A 19,467-nucleotide genomic window follows, 5' to 3' on the forward strand; every position below is an offset into this window, starting at 1 on the left:
TTTGTTTCCATGGGCAAGCCTTCATCCTGGTTCATCCTGTGCCCATCTCCCTTTGCCACCTGTGCCCATTCCTAACCACGAGGACCATGTCTCTCTTTGTGTGTGACTTCTTTCCACACTTCCTTTCTCCTGTCTTTCTTCTACTTCCTCTCTCTGTCACTGTCATGCTTTCCCAGACCTATGATGACATAGATTTAGAGAACGAGCCTTGGTATAAGTTCTTTTCCGAGCTGGAGTTTGGGCGGCCGGTAAGTCAGGGCCTAGCTACTCCTTTAAACACAACTCTGTCATAGGCATACACCCACTATCTCCACTCCACCCGGGACTTTTTTTTTTATGTCTGTGCTATTAGACTGGGTGGGGCTAGTTGTTTGGGCATGTGATACTTGTTTGGTGCTTGTTTGGTGCCCCCTTCCTTACCCCCAAAACACCTTTGTGACAAACTGCGGTATATCTCTATGCTGCTGGGGTTTTTGGTTCTTTGACTAGCAGGCACTAAAATGCTCACACGTGAACCTGGACACTTTTATTTCAGTTGGTTCATTTCTGCATCTTGTTCAAAAATAAGCAGGAAATGGTTTAAAGGCAGTGGCCTCCAAACGTTTGAGATAACTTGAGGTCATGAACAGTCAAAACATTAATAAAAAAGATGCAGTAGCAGAGATTCTACTGATATTTACTTTTTGCTCTAAACTCTTTCTTAAATAATTTGTGTAATTTTGTTCAGTATCTGTCATACAGTACTTTGCGAAAGTCTTTAGCCACTTCTCAATTCTTCATATTTAGCATCTAAGAAGCCAGACTTTCTTGTAATTTCTTTAGTTCTCTGGGCTTTCTGAAGTTTTTCTTTGGACATTGGCTGCTTTTTCATTCCAGTCATTCTGCCTCACCATTTTCAGAAGAATGTGTTTTTGTTAGCTAAGCCTCACAATGCTGACCTATGAATCATTCAAGCATGAAACAGGCTCCTAAGTCAAGGAATGAATCAGTGTTGTCTCTACACATATGACAACTTGGCAAAGAACCAGTTTTAAATATTACATTTAGGCACTTTGTTACTGGCAGCCTGTCACGAAAAACACATCATTTGTTCCCATTTCTTTAGCTAAATCCATGAAAATAGTTGACAGGCATAACATAACATACTATTGTTGTAAAACTTGGTGTGCGGTGTGAGTTTTAAAAATTTCTAGGAAACTGGACAAGTTGGGGACAAAACAAGAAATGACCTAAGAAGGCATAAAAAAATGGTTACAGCTAGAAGTCATGTCCTCGAGAAGTAGGAAAAAATCAGTAAAGACCTGACAAGACCTGAGAGATGCAGCTAATCCTTCAGCCGATTGGCAGCAGGCTTTATAATCATGAATCTGAATTTGAAACTTTTTGTTCACAAATTGTAATCAGTATGTACAGAGGAGGTCTAGAGAGAGGTACAACAGTGTCTGCAGCCATCTATAAAACACAGTGGAGGCACTGTCATGGTTTGGGGCATTTCAGCCAGTGGTATTGGGAGAAAGCGTCTGGTTGCTTCATTTTTCAGCATGATAATGACCTCAAAAACAATGCCAATGCTGTAAAAGCATACCTAGGAAGTAAAACACTATCAGTTATGTATTGGCCTTCCCAGAGCCGGGACATTAATATTAATGAAGCCTTGTGGTATCATCTTGACAGAGAACAAAACAAAAGGCAGAAACACTGAAAAAAGAGCTGGAGCCTGGAGAACTATTGCTGAAGTCTACTTAAAGAAATGACAAGAAAGCTGCCTGAGAGATTTCAGACTGTGGTGAAGAACACATAAAGAATAAGAATGGCTCAAGACTTTTGCGTAGTACTGTACATGCCAGTATTTATTTGTCAATCTGCCTTTACATACCCTGTTTATTCATTTGATCCTTGCAGTACTATGAGGGAATTCTCTGCATACTTTGAAGCTAAATGCTTTAGTGCCCTCTGATGGATGTAAGTGGTAATAATGTCATAGTGACTTGAGGCAGAGATCGCCTCTAGTCATAAACGTGGGATCAAATTACCCACAACCTGTCTGATTTACAAAGTGTCACATGGACATGCCTCTGTCCATGCCAGCGCATGACATCAGGTGTTGACTTGCTGGGCTTATTCGAAATGTTCAGGTGAAAATTTTACATTCAGACATGGCATGACTTTCTGTCTTCTCACAGTCATGTTTAGCTGTTTTGTGAGATTTCTACCTGCAGTGTTTTCACTGTTTCACATCACTCAATAAGCCCTTAGAGTGTAGACATTTTATCTGACTGATACGGCCACGGTCAGAACCACACACTGTGTTCAGTTTTCGATTGAGGCGATAAGTCACAGCATTTGATTGTGCAAGTCCTTGTACTCTCAAATAAACACAATGTTGCAGCTTGTGCTTCACTTTGCTTTTTGCTTACAGCTTGTTCTTACACTCTGCATGTGTGTGTGGTAAATAGGCACAGTTGCGTGTGTTGGTGTGGTTTATAGGCTGGTGTAGTAGGCCTGCGTTGTTTTAGCCTCGACAATCTGCAGTTTAAGGGAAAAAACTAATAAATAGAATACATTAGAAAGTGTATATCAAAGAACGTGTGTGATGAATAGATATATGTAGGTGTGTGTCAGTGTGTTGGAGTAAGTGCACACGTGTTTGATACAAGCAAATCACATGTGCTGTGGTTGTCTGTGGTTACTCAGGTTCTCTAACAGGTGTCACTCTCTCCACATGTTTTTTTTTTTGTTTCCCCCCCATGATGTCACCACCGCTTCTCCTCCTTCACCTCCTCCATCTTCACCTTCTTATTCCTCCTCCTCTTCTCCTCCCCTTCCTGCTCACTGCTGCTGCTTGGGGCTCAAGCCTCCTAAAAAACGGCTGGATTATAATCCAGACATCTCCGCTCGCCAGCACATTGAGGTAATCTCACATTCACAAGTGTTCCAGTAGTGTTAATTGTACCATTTCTAACCCGTCACAGCAATCAGGATCTCGATTGCTAAGACATATTTAAGATACGACTGCTAAAAATGAATGTACTGTGAGTTTAAATTAAAATGCTAGCCATTTACTAAAATTTGAGTGGGTTGTTTTGTGAAGGCTGTTGAACATTTGAAGCTTTGAAGTGCTGGTTCATGTCATTCTTTTTTATCAGCCTTTGGTAACATTACAGTATGAGCTCAAAACTTTAGAAAACCAATAGATGCTTCAGACATAAGTGTCCATCCATCATTTTTCTCAATCCAATTCAGTCTAGTTCATGATCATGGGGGTCGAGGACTAGCACCTACCCAAGTCATCATAGGGTAATCACACATTTATCCCAGTATAAATGTGATTGCAATCGATGCTGTTGATTTCCCTACTTTTGTCATCAGCGTTGAACACTCTATACCACTAAGACCCATTCCAGCTGATCCATGCCAGTTTTTGCAGGGTAACATTTGCCCCCCTGAGCTGAACCTCCATAACACCCTTCAGTGCATCACCTTTTCCATCATCCTTCAGAGCAGCACGACAGAGACCAGAAATTTGTCTTCGGTATGTGTGCACCAGCAGGGCCTCTTCTTGGTCAGGTGTGCTATGTGGAACCAGCATCCATTGCGCCTTACGCTGGGGGAGTGTTTTGAGTGTGGCACAGCAACAACCGCATGCAGGCTGTGTATTGTAAGCTGCTCTGCCTCAAGTCTTTGTTCCTGCGGGGCTCACTTTTCTCTTTTGTTGTCTGCCCTATTCCAGACATCCCTCCACATCACTCCTGCTGACAAGGCTCCAGAGAGACCTGCAAGGTAACTGCTGCTTCTTTTATTTTCCTCTGCATCACCCTCATCCCCTCTTCCCCCTCCCCCATCCTTTCACCAGCAGCTGTCCTTGTTGTGATTCAGCTCAGTAGAAAAACTAAAGTCTTTCTCACATTGTCGCTCGCACAAACATCCCGTGCGTGTGCAGTAAATGATGACTTGTGAAGTCTTAATTTTGCTTTTGTCACTGATGGTAGGGCGCTTTGCCTCGTTTTTTTTTTTTTTTCACGAGCTGAGCCAGAATAAATGAACCCAGCAAACCTATTGATGCTGCTCTTCACCTCCTGTCCTTCCCTCAACCCCCGTTCCTCCCCTCATCCCACTCCCTTTCATCAATGGCCTGTTTATTCGGATGCATTATACTCTGTGAAGAGAGAGGGCAGAGCGGGGATGTGATGAATAGGCCGGGTCATTTATTTAACTGTCCTGAACAGAAAGCCCCCTTGGATTTTTAACATTTAAAACTCAAGTTACTTACCCTTTGTTTTGTTTTTGGATTTAAGTATAATCTGGTACTTTGTATGATGATCTTAGATATACTGGAAATGTATTCAAGGTTTTCATATTGATCATAGTGATTTTAACATTCTCTCAATATATAAAACCTATAAAGTATTCTATGTAAATTCAACATCTCCTTTTGTCAGTAGCATCATTTCTTACAAAAGAGGTTATTTCTTAAAACTACTGGGTTTCTTTTAATTTATTTATTTTTTGCCTGTTGTCAATTCAACTACTCATGACTTTGGTAAATAAACAGTGCTCCCACAGGAGATTTGTAGTGTCTGTATTCGCCTTCTGCAAACTGGATTCACTGACTGTTTGGCCCGTTCTTTATTGTAGTGCTGCCAGTGACTACAGGAAGAGAAGGAAGTCTGAGCCATCAAGCTCCCAAGTGAATGCTCCATCTCAGAGCCGAGCTGCAACTTCCCCTAAACCAGTGGATGCCTACAGACCCAGCAGCAGCCTAAAGAAACCCGTCATTCGTTCCTCACCATCCTCACCCTCCAGAGCCAAAGGTAGCCACGCTTTCACAGATGCAGCTTCTTTCACTTCTGGGTTTTTCATGAAAAGAGATATTTTTTTGTATTTTGCTGTTTGGCAAAGCCAGAAGAAAGTTACCATTACTGTTTAGCCACCAAAGGCTCACCCTAGGTCAGGTTGTGTTTGTTTTCCCTTCTTTTCCCAACACATGCATGTGAACTGTGCTTATATGATTTTGTTGGGTTTTTTGCAATATGATGCCTTTCTGGTATAAACCTTAAAGTTCACTGATTGGTGGAAGTCTGAAGGAAAAAAAAAAGAACATCAAGTCATCTGTTTTTTCCATCCATTCTTCTCTCCTGTTTATTCTCCCTCCCCCCAGCTCTTCTACTATTTTGCTGGGTATTATTTCTTAACTTGCTTTCCTCCTTCTTCTCTCTCACCACGCTGCTCTCTATTGGACATCTAAAAGGTGGGGACGCATGCAGCATGTATTCAAACAGTTTGACCTCTCCAGGTCCTTATCAGCAGCCCTTTGTTCCCCCAGTCTCATCTGACCCTCTCAATTCAAATGAGGATGGCAGCCAAGATGGCAGCTCTTCCTCCAAACAGTCTGTCTGTTGTAAGAACAGCTGGCAGACAAAACGCCAGAATGCTGAGACGTGGAGCAGTGCAGAGGAAGCGCCAGCTTCTCCTGCCAAGCTAAAGTCACGCAGTTGTGATGACCTACTCAACGATGGGCGTTCTAGCTCGGGTGGACGAAATGCTACCCGCTCAGAGAGTGCTGGCTCACTGGTATGCGATGGAAATCTCTCCACAGTATCATCATCTACTCGTTCATTACCTCGTCTCCATCGACGACGAGCACACGACTCGCCGGGCTTTCTCCAGCTCTATCGAAAGATGCACCAGATCGACAGAGCTCAGCTAATTCCATCTGAAGTCATCCGGTCGGTCCGTGCTCGCATCCTGGATCTAGAGCGTCAGCCTCATCTGCTTCGGCATCGCCTCTCTCCTTGGACACCCTCCTGGGGTGTGGAAGTGCCACGTGATATGGTGCCAAACCGCATTTCTGAATATGAGCGTCTTATTCAGAAATCCAAATCCATGCCTAACTTGGGTGATGGCGAGGTGCCTTCAGGCACCACCACACCAGGTGGCTCATCATCTCGAGCTAGCAGTGGTGGTGGTGTCACACCCAGTTATCCAAAACGCCGTTTTTCAATAGAGTCTTTACTGGAAGAAGACAACAATGGAAACAGTGGAACAGTACCTCAAACCATGGATCACTTACACCGACCTCGTAGCCCCCCTGAGGGACAGCCTCGTGTTGGACCAGACCCCGGGCGTGGACGGTCCTTCCCCGCTCCTCCTGTTCTTCAAGGCCCCCAAGCCAACCCAGACTATTCTGACAGTGAACAAGACGCTGTTGCGTCTGACCTCAGTGACTTCATTCAGGTTGAAGGCTCGTCATTTTGCAGTGAGAGTGACTTTGACCATTGCTCACTAACCTCCTCTGAGAGCCTATACGGCTCTTCCACCCTCCACCACCATCACCACCACCTCCGTCACCACCACCACCATCACCACCATCATCCTGGTCACCAGAGTCTTGGCCAGAGCCAAGGCTACCAACACCGCCATCTCATCAGCACCTGCAAAGGCCGCTGCCCGGCTTCATATACCCGTTTCACAACCATGATACGTCATGAGCGGGAACGCGCGCGACAGGAGCACCAGAGACCTTCACAGCAGACCCGCAGCAGCCATTCCCAAAACCAGAGCTCACAATCCCAGCAATCAATGTCCAAGCTGGCCTTCCTGGTCAGTCCAGTGCCTTTCCGCAGGAAAAAGGGCTCACCACCTACCTCTAGAAGATGCAGTGGGGGCGGAGGTCGAGGTAGCAGACCCAAGTCTAAACAGGCAATTTACGAAGCGCTAGATGCAGCCTTGAGAGACATATATGAGCACATTCAAGCAGAGAGAGGCCACAGAAACCCTCGGGCACCTGATGATAGCATTCTGAGAAGAATCTTGGCAGAACTGCTGCCAAATGTGCCAGAACGCAGCTCCTCGTTGCGGGGAAGGAGGGGGTGTTGGCACGGCGGTCACTCCTCTGCATCGTTGTACCCAGACAGTAGCCCCACTGGGTATGCCTCATATAGAGGAGAGCCCTCAACACCACGGTTACAGTCACCACGGATACAGTCACCAATCAGTGCCTGTTATGGACGACAGTTGGAGACCTCAAACAACAATGATTATGGAGAGGAGCAGGGCAATGGAAATGGTCTCTGTTACTCAGGTGGAAATAACACACATGTAACACCTCAGATACACACTACACTTAGCAGTCACTTAACATGAGTGTGTTTCACAACAAATACATGCATGCATACAAGCATAAATACACGAAGGCACATATACATCCACTCACATTTATCTCAGTGTCTCTTTCAGTTTTGTCTGCACTCGTTGCCCAGTTCTCCTCATTGATCTGCCGACACTTCCATTACCATGCTTTTCTGTTTAATTGTATGGCATTGATTAAGACCCATTTACTGTAAATTCTCAAGACAAATCTGGCTATTTGTTTATTTTGTTAAGTTAATGTGAGTGAAGCTTCCTGCTGTTTTTTTTAGTAAAATAAGAGGACAGTGCTTCTGCTTTAATTTGAAACACTGCACAGAATGTGGAGTTTTATTGGCAGATCCTCAATGAACAGATGAAGAAAACGGTGGAGAAGCTGAACTATTACAGTGAAATAGTACAAAAGTACAGTGAGGGATACAAATAACATGGTCCAAGTATAATAAGTCTGTTTTAGCACTGATGAAAAGGGCTTGAAACAGGAGTGGGATTGTTTCAAATGCTGGCTTTGTTTTCTGCAATTTTGGAAGACAGATATTTGAGAATTTACAGTATATTGCTCTGTAATCCTGTCTCAAAGATGTAATATTTCTTTACACCTTACTTTTAGGCTCCTAATGAACGAGTCATTAACTGGATTTTGGAGTTTGGCTATACAAATAATTGAATTCTCTCACCAGAAGCCGAGGTTTACGTGTAGACTTGAATTTGTAGTTGGGTTTAGGCAGTGATAAAGCTTGTTTTGTGTCTCAAATCACAAAACAGAACCTGGATGTGTAGTTACTTCAGGTGGATATTGATCAAACACTTTTGTTTTAAATGTGTTGTCAGTGAATGTGTTCAAAAAATCTACTTTCATGTTCAGAGTAAGAAATAATAATCTGGTTACAGTTTCCTACAAACTTTATTTGTTATTTCAGTTTATTTGTAAAGAAATATAACTTCTAAGAGACAAGGTTGATGTTTGGGGTAAATTGTTGTGAATGTTCCTTTTTTTTTTTTTTAAATGCATTTTGTTTTTCTTGTATCATTTCTCTGTTTTGAATATTTATTTATAGTTATCGCATTATTACCAGGTCATTTTCTTTCCCGTAATCCTTTTGATCCTACGTTTTTGTTGTTTGTCATATTTTTTTGCTCTGTATGCCCCGTGTTTCATTTTGTTTTCCGGGTATTTTGTAGCATCGCATGTGTCTATTTGTGCTGTTGTCCAATCACCTTGTTTTCTCCTATGAAAAACAAATAAAACACACCTGTTTATGACCCAAGCTTTCATTCCCTCATTTACCTGTTTGAGTGGCATCATCACTGTTTCCCAGATCACACTTTGTATTGTAGGTGATGTGGCATGTTCCCTTAGTAACTCCTGTGAACCTTTTCATGTGTCTCTGCTAATCACAGACCAGGACATCTCCAGGAGTTCCACCCTGGATGGACGCCACACACCCCAGAACAGAAGACCCACTCCTGACAGAGAGGTACAACATTGGAACTGGTGGTGCACTTAACACATTTATACACGGTGCATTTCTCTCAAATAACATGTAATCAATGTGCTCAAAAGGGTAACGTCTTTGTCTTTAATTTCCCAGTTCTGTAGCACATCGATATTTATATTTATTCTTAAAAATTCAAAATAATTATGTTACATACGTGTTCTATATACCTGGTAATGCTTGTGGGCTTTCTTTCTCTCACTCCACTCTTTTAGGTCTCCCATAAACAGATGACACAACTTATTCTGTTCTCTCTCCTCCATCAGAAACAACCTGCAAGAGCCATTTATGATTTTAAGGCACAAACGAGCAAGTGAGTACAACAAGCTTAGTGCACGCGTGAGAGAGCCGAGTCTAAGAACGCAGACATCTAACTGCACGTCCGCAAACTCAATGTCCTTTATTTACATTTTGTAGTTGTAATATTGCTTTCATGTATACCAGTATAACACCTTACCACCATAATCTGATGGGGTTTTTTTTTTTTTTTTTTTTTTAGATGTATGCATGAATAAAGCTGCTTTCTGCATTGCTGTCTCTTATTATTTTGCTCTTATTATTTAAATTATTTTGCTTTCCTGGCTGACATTCTGTCACCGATGCTCGTGCTGCAGAAGTCGCCGTGTCTTGTTCAGCTCCTATGTTATGTCCATGCAGTAGATGAAAGATGCATGCAGAGGCCCTTCACTCATAAAACTGTGTTACAGGGAGCTGACATTTAAAAAGGGTGATGCAGTGAACATCATCAGGCAGATAGATAACAACTGGTATGAAGGAGAGCACCGTGGGCGAGTGGGAATATTCCCTATAGCATATGTAGAGGTAAGTCGGCTGCTGATTTCTGGTCTGAATATGGCTCGGTTGTATTTGAATATGCATCTCCTCCAACATGACACGCATACAGGTTTACACCATTTTTCACACATTTACAGAAGATGCCGTCTTCAGAGAAGCAGCAGCCAATCCGTCCTCCTCCTCCAGCACATGTCAGAGAGATTGGAGAGGCAGTGGCCCGCTACAACTTTAACGCTGATACTAACGTGGAGCTGTCACTGAGAAAGGTATTTCAACTTAAAGCATGTTTATAATGTTTTTGTCATTGATTTAAATATTTGAAGTGCTGGCTTTTGCAGTTATATCTAAAGGTAAAGATGTTACTAAATTGTAGTAAAAAAAAAAAAAGCAGTCCTCTGAGGAACTAAATTCCCGGTATTCTCTGTTCCATAGGAATTATGACTGTAAGTAGCAGCCAGGAACTTCTAATCAAATGCAGTTGATTAATTGATCATCAGCAAGTGTGAACACCTCTATTGAATCAGACGTTTTGGCTGTGTGGTACATAAAGCAGACATATTGTATAAATTCCTCTATTCATATCAGATTTGAGGCCTAAAGCTAGGCCAAAACTGAGCCATGCAACAGGACAATGATCTCAAGCACAGCAGCAAATTTATAACATAAAGGCTGAAAAAGAAAAGAATCGATGTGTTACAATGAACGAGTCAAAAGCAAGAAAGTGCATAATGATATGCGCATAAATTGATGACAAAGAACTGAAGCAACGCCGTTAAGAAGAGTGGGACAAAATGATGTAAAATTACATGGGGAAAAAAGCCACATTGTGGTTTAAGTAAGTGTGAGAGGACCTGCTGTGGGGTCCTGTTCATTCCACCGTTCCCGATTTGCAGCTAAGTGCCTTGTTTGTGTGTTGTTGGTGTGTCTGATGTGTGCAGGGTGAGAGAGTGATTGTGATAAGGCAGGTGGATCAGAATTGGTATGAGGGGAAGATCCCAGACACAACCAAACAGGGGATCTTTCCTGTGTCCTACGTTGACCTTGTCAAGCGATCTCCATCCAAAAGCTCCGCCCATCACATAGATCCACATGGTTACCCCAGCAACAGGACACCAAGCTCCACACCCGTCAAGGTAAGAGAGTCTAGAGCCTGCTTACTCGTCAAGCCACAAAAAACAATAGAGCAACTTCAGATCAGATTTGTGCCTTGAAGATATTGATTAAGTTATACTTGAACTTGGCTTTTATTATTTATTTGATCAAAATTATAAGTAATCAGAGCCTAATTATTGTTAAATTACATTGTTACTGTTTAATATCACGTGTTTGTGTGAAGCTGGTCTCTTTATTTCCTGTTTTATGCAGTTTTCCTCACAGTTGTATGGGATGTATGTACAGTCAAAGTTTATTACAGAGGACACTGTTTATTTTCAAATGCGCTCTATAAATAAACTTTACTTGACTGTACGACAGTGCAATAATGCAAATAATGCATCTCTTTCAGGGGCTTCATAAATTCATTAAGATGTGATTTTGGAGGGTATTTCTTCATCTTAAAAAAAGCTGTTGGTTATCAACTTGCACCCCAAATAAAAAGAAAATAAAGATCCAAAACTTCCCTCTGGTGTAACGGTAGTCTAGTAATTAGTGAATACTTTAACTATAATAAGTCTTCTGTTCTACCTTGAAGAGTCAAAACGTACATAAAAACACACAGCACGTCTCTGTTCTAGTTTCATAAATCACCCACTGTTCCTTCTTTTTTTGCTTTATTTTCATGGAGCCTTTCTATCATCCACCTCCACCACCCACCACCCACAAACCCCCCTCCCCTCACCCCTCTTTGAGAAGCCTTGATCTGCAAGCCATCACCACCGAGTGGCTGTCCCTCACAGTGGAGCCGTCAGCATCCACTCAAGCTCGCTCCCTCACGAACACCCCTCTGCCGCCCACACCGCCTCCTCTCCCCTCTGACCTTGCATCTCTCCTAAAGGCTCAAGAGCCCAAAGCACTCTCATCTGCACAGCCACAAAAAAGTTTCACCTTGTCATCCCTAGCAACCACAACCTGCAAAGAATTTTCCAGAACGCCCACTTTTAAAGAGGCAAACCTCAGTTTAGGTCACACCACAGCTGTCTCACCCATCTCCCCCCCTACTCCTCCTCCTCCAGACCCCCATTTCTCATTAACCTCTCCACTGCCTGACTCTTCATTTCAATATGACTGTGGCAGAGGACTACATATCACTGAGGAAGACTCAAACTTAGGAATTACTACGCCTGAGGTTTTGTCAGAGCCGATAAAATCAGCCACACCTCCTGCACAAGAGCACAAATCCACAGTACGAGTAAACAAAAGCAGGGAAACCCCGGACACTAAACTGCAAGTCAAAGACCCTTATGATGAGCTGTTCTGCATGTTTTTGGATGGTTCCAGCAGCACAGATGATGGTGATGTTTTGAGATCATCTCCAGTAGATTCTTCAGCAGCTAAGCTGACCAAAAAGTCCCAAAGCAGGCTCTTCCCATTAAAAGCGGAAGAATCCCATCAGTCGGACGTAAAGCCCCCAGCGGTCGCTCCTGCAAGCAACTCAACAGGCAGCTTTCAGTTAGCGGTGCAGCTTCACAAGCCTGTAACAGTGGAGCCCCTTTGTGTTTCGTGGGGACAGCAGTCAAAAAATGTGAATGGGCAACGTTTTGACTCACATAGGCCACCGTCAGTACAAGCAAAGGAATACACTGAGTTGTTCATTGAAGAAGACGATGAAGCTAGAAGTGAGAAAGAGCAGGATGTTAGAGTTTTAAATCAGATGCACAGCCCACAGGTACAGCATGGTGTGCACTACATCTGTTGAGTTTGGAAATGCCATAGGGCCTTAGAAGGGACATTGAGGAATTAAGTTAATATACTGTATGATGTCATTCCCCGCCAAAATTAGCAAGTGTGTCCCATCGTCCTTTTTTTATGTTTTGTTTTGTTTTCGCCCATCTCCTGCTGCGCGACTGCAAAATGCTGAGGCGCATAGTGCGTATAAGTCGCTAGCACTATGCTGACTCATTAACTGCAGAGCTCCAAACCTCTTCTGGCATTAACATCAGCATAGAAACTGTTCCCCAGGAGCTTCTTGGCATTGGTTTCCATGGCCGAGCAGCTCCTGTAGGTGCAGTACACCCAGGGTTTTTTTTTTTGGTTTGTTTGTTTGTTTGTTTTTTTTTGGGGGGGGTATTTAGTGTTCAAGAGGCACTTGAGTTCTCTTTCCAGTTTTTTTTTAATTGTATTATTTTTGGCATCTGATTTAAAAAATAATACATTATTTTTATTATTATTATCTAGTCTAGTCTAGGGCGCATTATAGACTTCTGTTCTTATTTCCATTCAACACTGATCACAAGATTTTTTGGAAACATCTCATACTCAGTGGAAACTAGTGGATATATTTTTGTTAATTAGGATGCTTATCACAAGATTGTTTTGTTTTTTTTAAAATATATTTTACTTTCCTCCATGTCCCGTCTGGGGTTTAGTAAATCACAAACAGAGCAGCTCATCCCGTGATTACACTTGAGTATTCACATGTGTGTCTTTACCCCGTAGGCTGAAGTGTCTCCATCTACTCAGTTTCCCCACACTGGTCCCTCCTCCCCCTCCATACCACCCCCTGTGACCTCCCTGCTTCCCACTTCTTTTTCCTCTGCTTGCCCTTCTTCCTCTTTCTCCCACACACAACAGCAGCACAAGCGTAGTATCGTCCCTCCCTGTGACCATGCCTCCCCTCGTCCTCCGTCCCTTCCTCAGCTCACAACGTCACTGCTGCCTCCAATTTCTCCATCTGTCTCACCACCTCCCCTCCACTTCCCTCCAGACGATCCCTCTCAGCGGTCTGTCTCTCACCCCTCAAGCTCTCCTTTTCTTTCTAGTCCGGTCACGACATGTCCCATCTCAGAGCCAAATTTTCCCCTTCCTCCCGCTAACATTGCCCCTCCACCCTCCACTCAGCGCTGTCCCCCCACTGCCCCAACTGTACCACATCAAGGACGTAGGTCGCCTAAGGTGAAGGTAAAGCTGGCATGTAACGAGTATGCCGTTGATTTGTGGTGATGAGGATGATAAGAACTCTCATAATAGTGTATTTCTCTAACTACTAAGACGTGAACTGAATTGAGAAGTAACTGATTGGTTATATATATCAAAGATTAATTACAATTTATAATCAGATTTATAGATGCAATGCAAGCAGTACTGTTAGTTTCGGGCACTAATTCTCATTATATGTTAACATGTAAGTACCCAGCTGATGATTTTAGGGGCAGCAGAATACATGCTTGAATAACTGTTAATAGAGTTGTGAGCTGTAACTGTACAGTGTTGTGATTAGGAGGCTTTTTATTGGCATCAGCATGTTGATGATGTTTTACAGCATGTCTTTAGACTCTCTGTCTGTGTGCGGAGCTCAGAGTCGAGGTTGCTGTTGGTTACTGTTAAAGATTATAGGTGTGTTGCTTCTGGTCTTTCTGCCTGTTAAGCAGGATCCAGTTGTTGGTGGTAAACCCCCTCGTAGCCCCATCTTGTCCCGGAGGTCCTATCTGTCACCCGTTAGAGGTCGAAGGGTAGGGGGGCATGTCTTCATTCAACCATGCTCATAGTGCACTCCTGTCTCTGTGCAGGAGGGAGATGTTGGGAATAACCATATCATTCATGACTGATAACGTGCTACAGTATGCTTTTTTTGGTTCATTTCTTTTTGTTCTTTTGTCATATGATGATTTATAATTTCACTTTGTGAGAAGATAAAAATCAAAAGTATCTTTGAGCAAAAAACTTGCTAAAATCTTTTCTCCTCAAACACTAAACAAAAGCTCCACAAATGGCAGAACACAAATTTGTGTTAATCATTTGTGTTTCTCCCTTTGTCTCTAAAACTCAGCGGTCAGTACAGGATGCACTCCACGGTGGAGGAGACCCGTAAGTAGTATGATTTTTTTTTAATTGCTATTAACATCTTTCTCTGTGCTTTAAAAGGTGTGTGTGTGCGTGCGTGCATGCGTGTGTGTGTGTGTGTGTGTGTGGCATTAACTGTAATCAAAACAACTGCACCCATCCAGTTTAAATTAGCTGTACTTAACAGTGAAGAAATACTTGCCAAAGAATAAAAATCAAATCTTTTCCAACCCAGGTACCAGGCGCTGTACAACTACATGCCTCGCAATGAGGATGAGCTGGAGCTGCGGGAGGGAGACGTCGTTGATGTGATGGAGAAATGCGATGATGGCTGGTTTGTTGGTAAGATGAACAGACATCAGCCAACAAAAGTAATAGAGATAGAAGTACAAAACGCATTGATGAACTAAAAGTGAGTTTATCACTATATAAGTGTATAAAGTGGTAGAATTATATTGTTACACTTGCCTGCCTCTTCTATAAATGTATAAAATCTAATCATCCAGTCACATGGCAGCATCTCAATGAATTTAGGCATGTAGTAATGATCAGGAGGACCTGATGAAAATTTACAGGATTTTCCCAAATAACCATCTCTGCAGAACAGCCTGAAAAATAGAAAATGGCCAGACTGTTTCCAACTAATAGGAGGGCAGCAGTAACTAAAATAACCACTCATTATAATCAAGTTAGGCAGAAGAGCATCTCTGAATACAAAGAGCAGCAGAAGACCATACAGGGACCCACTCCTGTGAACTAAAAACAGGAAACCGATGCTACCATTTACATGGGCTCAGAAAAATTGGACATCAGAAGATTGAAAAAATGATTTCTGCTGCAGCATGCAGATTGTTGATGTCATTGTGCCAATGTGGATTGAAATCTCTGAGGAATGTTTCCACAGCACTTTGTTCAATCTGTGCCACAAAGAATTAAGGAAGTACCAGCAAGACGTAGATAATTGTCATAATAAATGAAGCAGAAATGAGCGCACTGGCTGAATAAGCAGGAAGAATGCAGAAAATAAATACAGTCAATGTTTAACTTGATAATGACTCCAATAAAGTGCTGAACTACTTTCAGTTAAATTAGGAATTTGATAACTCTGTCCACCACTGTATATATCAAATCATTCAATATAATCTTATAGATACTCACAAAAATCACAGAATTTACCTCAAGGAACTTTTACACTTTATACAGTGCATTTTGTGCTTTTGTTTGTTATTTTTTCCTGTTGTGTTTGTGCTGGTTTCTAGCTTTTTAACCATTACTAATGTATGAGTTAAAGGTTTAGTCAGTTACAATATTACAAAAATTTTAGAGAAAATCTCATTTAGTCTCACTCTGTGCTGTTGTGTCACACCATGAAATTAATGTGATTCGAGAACACCAACTTTTACCCCCTCCTTAATTTAATGTCTAAAGTTAAGGTGTAAAGACAAACTTGACCTAAAACCTTCTAAAAAATAGAGGAAAACTAAAGCATAAAAATGTCGAAAAACTAGACACACCACTAGATGTCAGTGTGGCTTCAGCGCTGACTGTGGGAGAAGACAAAACAACCATATCCCTCACAGCTGAACACAGATTAAGTGTCATTTCTTTGTTTTTGTCAGATTTTCAAAAATGAAACCTGCTTAAATGTTGGTGTAGTTCTGAATCTCCACAGTTGGCAGATTTCTAGAATACAGCTGACATTTGTGCCATAGTCGTGTTTCAGCCCTGACAGTTTCCTTTCATTGTTCTGTGTTTGTGAAGGGACCTCTCGAAGGAGCAAGTTGTTTGGAACCTTCCCAGGAAACTACGTGAAGCAGCTATAATGATTCCAAACTCCCGCTGACCCCGCCCCTTTCTATGACCCGTTCATCGCCCTCCTCAGCACAGCACCCGCAGGACATCAACAAAGACCTGCAGCACACGTTTGTGTTTGCGTGTATGTGTGTGGCTTGTCAGCTTCACACAGACAAAATACTTAGCTCTAACTAGCCATCTTTAATGGAAGACTTCTATAAAGTAATAACGCATTTTTTAAACTTATCTTTTTACCCTTATTTTTCTATTATGGAGAACCGAAGATTTGTGCTGCACCCAGTGACCTTTGACTTTTGACAATAACGGAAGTATATCTGCAGTGATGCTTTCCTTTCTGTTTCAGTTGTTTAAGGACATTAAGATCACCAAGAATACCTTTTTTTCTCCAGTAACTCAAAATTTAAATCACTTACAGTTAACTTCAGTGTTTATTTACAGATGTCTCCACAAAGATTTAGTGCAGAGAGTGTTAAAGGAAAGCAGTATTGTGTCAGGAGGCCAGATGTGTTTTGGCAAATTAGGAGCCAACGTGTTGCATCATCATGCCAGGTAAAAGGATGGTTCAGCAAATGTTTTTTTGTTTTACTTTGGGGGATATTATTTAATAAAATGAACAATAAGTTTAAATACTGCAGACGTGAAGAAAAACACTATCACAGACTTAGCTCGAGATTAGTAAACACGTTGTTGCTGTTCAGTTATTTTCACGTTAGAATTTAAGCACTTTTACTGAACTTGATCACAAACAATCTCTTTGGTTTATTTTTTTAACCTCACTTCAGATTTTACACAGCAGAGGTCATTTTGACTGCGCCTGGCTTCGGGGGAGAGGAGTGTGTTGAAAGTGTATGCAGAAAGGTTACTGACCTTTTTTAGGTATTATATTTATTAGAAGACGAAGGCTGGTCTCACTGTGTTATACGATGATTTTTAGAAAGAACGGAGCACCACATTGTTTTTTTGGGATTTTTTTAAGCATATTTTAACAGTACCTAACTTACATTTGAATGATTGTTATTTTATGGTCATCATTATTCAAAGTCCAGGTTCTGAGTGATTACAGAAAAACAAAAACACAATGGTTAATGGGCTAAAAAGAACTTACTGTTGTTTTATGATGAATTTATTTAAGTCAGATACAGGATGGGAATTTTGAAAACCTTTGGAAATCACAGAACTGCTGTTGGATCTTTTATAGCTGTTGTCAGAGTGAGTGGGTAGTGTGTCATTACTCATGTGTGTACTGTTGTGAAATGATTGGCAATTTCCATCTTAGCGTGTCGTTCTCAGTAACTGATCTCTGTTTTGTTTTCTTCACAAAGAATGGACACTGACAACAAAACGATGTAAAAGCACCTTAAAATATTTTATCATTCACTGTCCTTCACGTCACTCTCTGTCATTCACCATTTCAGCCGGCGTGAGTTCACTGTGTGCGAGTGTGAGTGTGTCGTGTTTTTGTAAGCCTTTTTTGTTTTTGTATGTGAGCTGTAAAATGGCCAACATCCACTTGCTTTATAAAGTCGGCTTTTTCTCATCCACCATCACGTTTGGTTTCCTCTTTCTTTCCATTTCGCATCATCAGTGGTGCTAACCCGCATTCTTCTGAGAACGTCTCGTGTAGCCGGGCTCGTAGGATTTTCTTTGCTCCAGTTCGTCGTTTTTACGTTGGTGGGGTATTTAAAGTGAATTTACTGTAGGTAGACCGAGTAGAGTTGGTGATCGCTGCCTTAAATCCAGCTCTCACTAATTTAATAGCCATGTAAATGTAAACCTGTGATGCAAAAACAAAAAGAATAATTTATGCATATGTAGTTTAGAAAGTGTATGAAAGTGTGCAGAGAACATACAAAGTGTTCAGTGTTTAAACGTTAGGCCCTCTGTCTGCCTTTGATACGAGCGTAAGAACAAATTCGAAGCAGGGAGATGAATTTGATTGCTGATATGTTTATACGTGTATGAAAGTGTAAATCTTATGTTATTCATGTTATTATTGAACTCAATGCACACTCTTGGACCTGAGTATTTCTTGTAGGACTTGTTGGATGATTTTAAGGGGCTGTATTGCTAATAAAATCCAGCTGGTAGATCAAATATTCCAACATTTTTTTTTTCTTTCAGCTCAACAGAAAAAGATTATGTCATCCACCTGAAATGAAAATCTCAGGTGCCATAGGCAGGAATCTAGAAATCCCCGGCATAAATCCTCTCCTACCAGAAGGTCACAGGACACACGCGAGTCTAAAACAATGAATTAATGTTCACTTTTGACGTCAAGCAGAATTTAAAAACTGCAAAGCGGTTTCCATTGGTATTTGACTGAACAGAGTGAAAAGTTCTGGGTATACAACCTACACTGATGTTCTTAGGTGCTCACATTAAGCATAGGTTGAAAGCTGATTGATAGAAATGTGGGCTGGAATACGAAAGCGAGTGACGTCAGAATTCAGCATGAAGGGTTTTCCCCCTTCATTAAAACGTAAAACATCAAAAGAGCAGCACGAAAAGCAAAGGAAGCACCTGCAGAGAACAACCGTTTAAACCGTTTTTAACACTTGGTTTCACTTCACTACTAAGAAGGTCTTTGTCTATTATTACTTCAGCCCTATTCTCAGTAGACACTAAGCTAAAGGACCAACAGACCGATTGTTATGGACACTGCCCCCTGGTGACAGTAAACTGCTACAACGTATACACGACTACTGGAAACTACCAATGTATAACTGGTGAAAAGCCCTGCGGTTGGAGAAATCTTGTGTCGGACGCTTTTTCTTTTGTTTTTTAAACCAGAAAACAGAGCCCAGAGTAGCTGGAGGTGGGTCGCTCCCTCTCAGACTTGAATTATTTTATTGTTGCCTGCCCTAGCTTTAAAGGTAGGACATATAATTTAGATGGACACGAGTACCTACTAATTAGTGCTAGCTGACTAAAAACACAAATTTTGTAGACTGGAACTCAAAGCAGGGCACGTAATTCCATTCCCTGCAACCAGGCAAGTGTTTGTGGTGTCAGTGCCACAAAAAGAATTCAAACATCCATTTCAGTCCAGTTGACTTCAGGTGACGTAAAATCACTGAACTGAATCCCCAACCCCAGAGGCAATCTTTTAATACAGGAGTCGACAGAGATTGACTCTCTTTTGGAGCCAGTAGAGGAAACCAATCTGCATTAAAAGGCGGTCGTGTGCCAATAAGAAGGCAGCTGCATGTTCAAGTAAACCATCTCAGTATTTTGGCTCTCAGCTACAAGGACATTTCTTTCTTCTTACAAACAAAAC

General features: G+C 41.8%; 1 protein-coding gene across 14 annotated transcripts in view; it reads left to right on the top strand.

The window, feature by feature from the left end:
- sorbs2a (sorbin and SH3 domain containing 2a) overlaps positions 1 to 18,284 on the top strand; it is a 60,855-nt gene extending 42,571 nt beyond the window's left edge. For 7 of the 14 annotated variants that reach the window (XM_084931750.1, XM_084931751.1, XM_084931748.1 and 4 more), the window contains 13 exons: positions 177 to 248; positions 2,855 to 2,911; positions 3,731 to 3,780; positions 4,636 to 4,811; positions 5,249 to 7,081; positions 8,548 to 8,624; positions 8,858 to 8,955; positions 9,350 to 9,464; positions 9,575 to 9,703; positions 10,376 to 10,570; positions 14,362 to 14,399; positions 14,611 to 14,717; positions 16,137 to 18,284. In XM_084931750.1, coding sequence (XP_084787876.1) covers positions 177 to 248; positions 2,855 to 2,911; positions 3,731 to 3,780; positions 4,636 to 4,811; positions 5,249 to 7,081; positions 8,548 to 8,624; positions 8,858 to 8,955; positions 9,350 to 9,464; positions 9,575 to 9,703; positions 10,376 to 10,570; positions 14,362 to 14,399; positions 14,611 to 14,717; positions 16,137 to 16,198 — 3,009 coding nt within the window. In that variant the 3' untranslated portion in view covers positions 16,199 to 18,284. Of the gene's footprint in view, positions 1 to 176; positions 249 to 2,854; positions 2,912 to 3,730; positions 3,781 to 4,635; positions 4,812 to 5,248; positions 7,082 to 8,547; positions 8,625 to 8,857; positions 8,956 to 9,349; positions 9,465 to 9,574; positions 9,704 to 10,375; positions 10,571 to 11,220; positions 12,262 to 13,031; positions 13,494 to 13,960; positions 14,045 to 14,361; positions 14,400 to 14,610; positions 14,718 to 16,136 lie in introns of all 14 variants that reach the window. The other 7 variants (XM_084931761.1, XM_084931753.1, XM_084931755.1 and 4 more) reach the window with 7 other exon arrangements.
- The last annotated feature ends 1,183 nt before the right edge of the window (positions 18,285 to 19,467 follow it).

Source organism: Perissodus microlepis, chromosome 6 (genome assembly GCF_051167445.1).
Source record: "Perissodus microlepis isolate ML-2025 ecotype Zambia chromosome 6, ASM5116744v1, whole genome shotgun sequence".
In the NCBI taxonomy this organism is placed as follows: domain Eukaryota; kingdom Metazoa; phylum Chordata; class Actinopteri; order Cichliformes; family Cichlidae; genus Perissodus; species Perissodus microlepis.